The sequence below is a fragment of the Neltuma alba genome, unplaced genomic scaffold, assembly GCF_004799145.2.
Source record: "Neltuma alba isolate B1F8T4 unplaced genomic scaffold, ASM479914v2 tig00002836_pilon, whole genome shotgun sequence".
In the NCBI taxonomy this organism is placed as follows: Eukaryota; Viridiplantae; Streptophyta; class Magnoliopsida; order Fabales; family Fabaceae; genus Neltuma; species Neltuma alba.
Genome location: NW_021633038.1, coordinates 42,207 through 49,308, shown reverse-complemented (window position 1 = coordinate 49,308; position 7,102 = coordinate 42,207). Strand labels below are relative to the sequence as shown.

Below are 7,102 nucleotides of genomic sequence, written 5' to 3'. Positions count from 1 at the left end.
AGTTTGATTTGAGGGGATTTTTGTTTTTCTGTCGATTTAGAAATGTTTCTGGGTTTGCTCTATTGATGTGGCTTTGGCCCTTTAGGGTTTGTTTATCTCTTAAAGGTGTTTATGTCTTGGGTTAAATCTCCTGGTGGATTCGGCAAAGCAAAGAGATCGGGAAGAAGCTGCATTTTGAAGCAACTTCGAGGTTGAGGGAGATAAGTTTAATAATAAACTGATTCGAGGATTTTGAAAAGCATTTGATAAAGTTTATTCCGAACTCTGTTGTTCAGTTCTTCCTTCTTGCATTTGAGGAAATGGCTTGCATGAAATTGGGTTCTAAAGCAGAGGCATTCCAGCGTCATGGGCAGGCCTGGTATGTACCCCATCTTCTTATGCTTCCTACAGAGATTTCTGCTTCTAAAATTTTAGGACTCGTACATTTATCTGCTCCTAAACTATTAAATTCTTCAATTTGAAAATTAATGGTTGCTAATGGTCCTTAACTTAATGGACTTTAGCTTGAAATATTGATATTGGAAAAGCGTACTGTTTTATGGTACTTTATGGGTCTCCCTATGACGAATCTTCGTTTGCTTGGTGCCTAGTGGACTATGAAGGATCTGGGTTATTTGCAATTAGCGCGTGAATTATTGTGTGTTTAGAGTGAGATAGATGGAAAATAAGGAATTTGTTAGAGGAAGTGTGTTACAGAAATACTCTTTGCTTTACTCTTTCCCAAATGTACTGAGCATTGCTGCACTAGATCTCAGTAACTGAAATTTCCAATGATTTATTGCATCATCATTTTGTTTATATATGCTTCATGGCATGTATGAGATTACCTTCTCTGTTCGTTTCAGCATGCTTCTTATTTTCTGCTGTTGATCAGGTTGAGTATATGTCATAATACACTCTCTCTGATTCTGAAGTCCGAATACCAGAGATAAATCAGATTGTGTTTTGGTCAAGTAATACTTTAATATTATGCAAACATAAAGAGTCAAAGTTAATGATGATGATTCTTAATGTAAGCCAATATAAAAGAAACAGATTTGAGAACTACCTGTTTGTAACTACCACATGATTTTAATTGCACTGTTTCTATTATTTTTCTCAAAACAAAAGTAAGTTTTGTCTTAAGATGATATAAGATCACTCATGAATCTGTTATTATCATTAGGTTCTGCACCACTGGGCTTCCTAGTGACATAGTTGTTGAAGTTGAGGAGATGTCCTTCCACCTTCACAAGGTACCTATATCTTTAACATTTTTATTTCTTCCAGTTGATATGCTATATATATGTGGGAGGTTCGTTTTAGTTTACTTGGATGTCTTGCTCAGTTTAGGTCCAGTTTTGTCTTGGAAATATGTACCAAATCTTACATGAAGATATTTTTGGCTGAAAGTATGTGAATGCATCTGTAACAAATTATATCTTATCCATTCTGGGGCATTCTTTTAACTTCTAAGTGGAGCAAGAAAACTTGATTTTTCTGTTGTTGGGCTGGGTTCTGTAGGCAAAACAGAAACTATAATTAAATATGTCTGGTTTGTACTGATACTACACGTTTCTGATTTATTTGCTTCGTACTACCTTGGAGTTATTTGCATTCCTTTCCAAATTGTGTGTTGTTCACTATTTACCTTGTCTGGTTAGGCATGAATGCTGTATAGGATTATTAAGATGATACGGTGTTTAAGATAATCATACCAAATCATAATTTCATTTGCGTTCATATGTCATTTAATGCAGTTCCCTTTGCTCTCTAGAAGTGGAGTTATGGAAAGACTGATTGCTGAAGCTTCTGAAGCAGAGGATGAATGTACCATAAACATCCCTGGCATTCCTGGAGGGGCAAAAACATTTGAACTCGTTGCAAAATTCTGTTATGGTGTGAAACTTGAACTTACCGCCTCTAATGTAGTGTACCTCCGTTGTGCTGCTGAGTGTCTTGAAATGACAGAGGAATATGGTGAAGTTAATCTAATTTCACAAACAGAAACCTTCCTCAACCAAGTGGTCCATAGAAGTTGGAAGGACTCTCTGAAGGCACTTCAAACCTCTGATGATGCCATGCCTTATGCTGAGGAGCTCAACATCACAAAAAGGTGCATTGAGTCACTTGCTGCGAAAGCATCTACTGATCCAAATCTATTTGGGTGGCCAGTTCTTGAACATGGTGGGCAAATGCAGAGCCCTGGTGGAAGTGTTTTGTGGAATGGGATAAGTACCGGGGCAAGACCAAAGAACTCAAATTCAGATTGGTGGTATGAGGATGTATCAACTCTGAGTTTGTCACTTTACAAGAGGTTGGTAGAAGTCATGGAATCACGTGGCATTAAGCAGGAGATAATCGCCGGTTCCCTTGCTTTCTATGCTAAAACATACCTGCCTGGGTTAAATCGACGTCAAGTTTCTGGTGAGTCCAGTGCTCGATTAGCAGCAGCATCTTTAGGGTCTCCTCCATCTGAAGAAGACCAGAAAGCTCTGCTAGAGGAGATTGCCCAGTTACTCCCTATGCAGAAGGGTCTAGTCCCAACAAGTTTCTTGTCTGGTTTACTTCGAACTGCCATGATACTTCGAGTAAACCCCTCATGCATATCAAATTTAGAGAAACGGATTGGGATGCAGCTTGATCAAGCTACTCTAGATGATCTCTTGATGCCTAATTTCTCACATTCAATGGAGACCCTTTACAATGTTGACTGTGTGCAGAGAATTGTTGAACACTTCCTTGCCATGGATCAGGTTGCTGGTGATGCCTCTCCATGTTCTATTGAAGATGGTCAGTTGATTGGTTCACCTTCGCTGACACCCATCACCATGGCAGCCAAACTTATTGATGGTTACCTGGCAGAGGTTGCCCCAGATGTTAACTTGAAGCTTCCCAAATTTCAAGCTCTTGCTGCTGCTGTGCCAGAGTATGCCAGGCCCTTGGATGATGGCCTATACCGTGCTATAGACATTTACTTAAAGGTATTGACATAGAACAAGTTGTTGGCATTTAAGATCATCTTGTGCATGTTGGATTAAAGATGTTGGAATTTATATTTAGCTTACGTCCTGCCACAAGTGAGGCATATCTAGGCCTATGATCATGTTATTAGTTTTTATCTTGTATTTTATTACTTGTGTTATTTAAACTCTCGGTGCTTGTATCTCATACGCCACCATCCATACAATCAAATTGCTTAAATCAGATTCTGTTGTTCATGGTTAATATTTTCACTAGTTGACTTGCATGTCTTCTCTCTTGGATTGAATGATGGGCTTGATAAAATCTTTGTCGGTATGGACTGATTCACTTTTATCTTCCCAAACTGCAGTCTCACCCTTGGTTGGCGGAGTCTGAGAGAGAGCAACTTTGCAGATTGATGGACTGCCAGAAGCTCTCGTTAGAAGCATGTACCCATGCTGCACAAAATGAGAGGCTACCCCTTAGAATAATAGTTCAAGTTCTGTTTTTTGAGCAGCTCCAGCTTAGGACTTCCATTGCTGGTTGCTTTTTGGTTTCAGATAATCTTGACGGATCGAGACAGTTAAGAAGCGGTTTTGCTGGTTCTAATGAGGGAGGATGGGCAACAGCAGTGAGAGAGAACCAAGTTTTGAAAGTGGGCATGGATAGCATGAGGATGAGGGTATCAGAGCTTGAGAAAGAGTGCTCATACATGAGGCAGGAGATCGAGAAACTAGGACGGTCGAAGGGATCAAGTGCGTGGGGAACTGTGTCTAAGAAGCTTGGGTTCAAGCTAAAGTCTCAGATGTGCAGTGCACAAGAGGGGTCTGTAAGCAACCAGAATAATGGAAATGGTAAGGTCGAGAAAGTGAAGGAAAGACATGGAAAGCACAAGAAAATCTCTTCTCCTAGTGAATAAAACGTCATTCAATTGGTTTCTTTTTAATTGCCTCTCTCGTTACTGTCCCATATCTCTAAAACAACCTTGCTTCTGTCTACATCGCAAGCAACTGTAATGGAGATGGAAGAAAGTTTCCTTGTGTATTATGTAACTGTAAACTATAGCATTAGTCTTCCTTTCTTTCGTTTTCAGGTCACAGGGTCTCTCTACATGAAATGCTTATGTTCATTATGCAGCCTGATTTTTCTGGAGACTTGTTTATTCATTATTTATTTTTCAATTTTGTAGCAATCTGTTTTGATTTTCTTTGGCCATAGTAATGTAGCAATCTCAGATTATCATGTGTTGGGTTTTTGTCTATGAACGCTAGCTAAGCTCTGCTATATCTCCTCCCGATATCATGCTTTGATAAAATAATTTTATGGACTAAACTTGACAAAATTATGTTAAGAAAGTTTTTAAAATATCTTCTTTTTTTTTGGGTTAGTTCTATGATGTAAGAGTTATTTAAGGGGTTGTTTTGAGTTTCATGTGGCCAGCTAGGAGTTTGTTTGGGTTTTGAAACATGTATTTTTAAGGAAAAATGGCAAGTAAAGACTCTCCTAATATGTGAAATTGTGATTTGGAACCCTCAATTTGGAAAGTAGTAAAGAAAGGCCCGGTCTCATATTGCAACTATAAAATTTTAGTGAAATGTCTGAAATGCCCCTCGGATAGGTGACAAGTTGACTATGAGAAATGACAAGTTCATTTTAGTAAATGATAATTTCAGTAGACCAAATCACAACTTGGTTGAGGATATATCAAATGACAAGTTGACTATGGGAAATGACAAGTTCACTTTAGTGAATGACAACTTCAATAGATTAAATCACAACTTGGCTTAGGGGCATTTCAGATATTTTGTCAAGATTTTATATTTGCAATATGGGACTAGGTCTTTATTTGCTATTTTCCAAATTGAGGGTTTTAAATTGCAATTTCACATATTGGGAGGTCTTTATTTGCTATTTTCTCTATTTTTAAACTATACTCTCCTTAGTTTTTAATGAACATATATTTTAAAGTTATTTTTACCTCTATATGTCGATCTAATTCATTAAATTAGGGGTGTGTAATGGCGGGATGAACTCATAGATTTTTTTATCCAGATATGGGCTAGCCCGCGCATGTTACAAGCTCTTATGAGCCCACAAAAAATAGGCCTGTATAGGTACGGGTGAGCCGGTTTGTTACGCCTTCAAATAAAGGGGGAAAAAAAATCAAAGCACCCAAAAAAAAACATCAGAAGACTAACAGCCCCATTTCCATATAAACTTTTTATATAAACTAAGGTATTCAAAACCAGACCGATTAGTGAATCGATTGGGACAGTGAGTTAATAATTAGTGGGTTAGATAGAAGTCAAATTGGGATCAGACCAATCATAATAAAGATAATATAATTCTTAATTATATAATAATAATAAAATAATAATATAAAATTTTTAAATAATATAAATAAGTGGCAAAATATAATAACACAGTCATGCTAAATACAACAATCTTTATTAATAAAAATGAATATTTGTAAAATCTTTTGATTTTAAAAAATTTATAGTAAACATAAATTTTATTTTTAAATAAAAGTAAACCGTGAGAGATTAGAATAAATAGCTTTAGAGCCTGTTTGGCTCAGCGTTTCAGGACCAATAAGTGGCTTATAAGCTTGAAAAGCTTGATTGCAAATTTTAATGCTTTTTGGTTGAGCGATTGGGTAATTTGGTTTTTGTATGAAAAGCTAAATAAGTTATAAGTTAAAATTAACAGCTTATGACTTATAGCTTTTGAAACATGGAGAGAGAAAAAGTTAAGAAATTTATTACCTCCTTTGGTTCTTATTATAAGCCTCAAATAACTAATTTGTAGATAACAAAATATCAGTTAAAATTAGTTAAAAGTAATAAATAAATTAGAAATATACTTTTATTTTTAAATATGCTCATAGAACTATTTTTTTATTTTTTTTATGTTTCACTTTATATTTAAAATATTTTTTTATAATTTTTCTAAAGTTTTAAAATTTAATTTACTCATTAAATTTGACTTCTTTATATTAAATTATTTTAATTTCATTGTATTATGTGAAATCATTTTTTTAATCATGTTTCATTATTTATTAAAACTCATACCTATTTTGATCATTTTACAACTAAACTTATTTTTACTCAACTATAATCCAAACAACCTTTTATCAATCTCACTTTTGCAAACTAACTTTTCTAAACTTTAATCCAAATACGAATTCAACTTATCCAATTTAGTTTTTACTCAACTTCAATCTCTAAAAACTACTTTTTCAATGGTTGTTAGACCTGTATTTTTTCCACCAGTTAGACTACAGCTATACCTATACATTAAATATCCTTGCAGCCTAGCAAACTAAAGACGCATTGGAATATGGATTTTTTTTCTGCATTAAATTTTTTTATTTGACTCTTCAGAATTTTGTTTTTTTTCTAACGTAGCAGACTAAACATTACATATTCCCTTTTTCCCCACGCATCTACTTCCTTCGCACTTCTTCCTTTCCAGTTCCTCTTCGTTTTCTTCCGTCTTCTACAGGCTTGCTCGGCTTTTTTTTCCTTCCTCTCATCAACGATTTAGTATTCTCTCTCTCTTTCTATTAACCACCATTTACTATGCTAGGTAATTTTTTTTTCATCTTTTTTCCTTTTTTTTTTAGTTTCTTTCTTTTTTTCTTTTTTTTAATATGCTTCTATCTCTATCTTCTTCAAGCTTTCTTCATTTCTATTAGGGCATGATATCACCCTTAAAACTTAGAAGGCAAAAGAAACATTAACTCGGTGACCCATCTGACCCAACGAGTTTCCCGGGTTGCGTCCGGGTTACAGCAGTTCAAAACGGGTTGGTCCGGGTTAGTTTCTCGCTAGGTTTAGATAAGAATCGGACCGAACAAGTGACCAATTCACCGGTTTTTGGTCCAGACCGGCCAGTCTGGTCCGGATTTTAATACCATGATATAAACCAAAAAATAACTAGTGGGCCTCCTCCATTTCCATATAAATTTTGAAAGGCATGACATTGATAATATATTTTTATTAGAATAAATATTTTTTAATATATCCTTTTACACTCATTTCTCTAGTCACGTGTCAGTCTAAGTGGGAAATGGATGACTTCTTTTCTGTTGGCAAGAGGCAAGAGACAAGCAGATGACATAGCAGTATGAAATGGACCTCAGATGAACAGGAGCTTG

The 7,102-nt window shown here is 35.6% G+C and overlaps 1 protein-coding gene across 1 annotated transcript; it reads left to right on the top strand.

Annotated features, from left to right (window-relative positions):
- Window positions 1–261: 261 nt before the first annotated feature.
- LOC114739466 (BTB/POZ domain-containing protein At1g30440-like) lies at window positions 262–4,185 on the top strand. The gene is made up of 4 exons (XM_028927523.1): window positions 262–358; window positions 1,166–1,235; window positions 1,740–2,963; window positions 3,314–4,185. Exons 1-4 carry the CDS (start codon window positions 300–302, stop codon window positions 3,860–3,862), a joined length of 1,902 nt encoding a protein of 633 aa, XP_028783356.1. The 5' UTR covers window positions 262–299; the 3' UTR covers window positions 3,863–4,185.
- The last annotated feature ends 2,917 nt before the right edge of the window (window positions 4,186–7,102 follow it).

Excerpts from the sequence above, each read along its gene's own strand:
- LOC114739466 (XM_028927523.1), top strand. The coding sequence starts at position 300 with ATGGCTTGCATGAAATTGGGTTCTAAAGCAGAGGCATTCCAGCGTCAT. Across the intron at positions 359-1,165 it reads CAGCGTCATGGGCAGGCCTG|GTTCTGCACCACTGGGCTTC; the intron begins GTATGTACCCCA and ends TATTATCATTAG. Across the intron at positions 2,964-3,313 it reads CTATAGACATTTACTTAAAG|TCTCACCCTTGGTTGGCGGA; the intron begins GTATTGACATAG and ends CCCAAACTGCAG.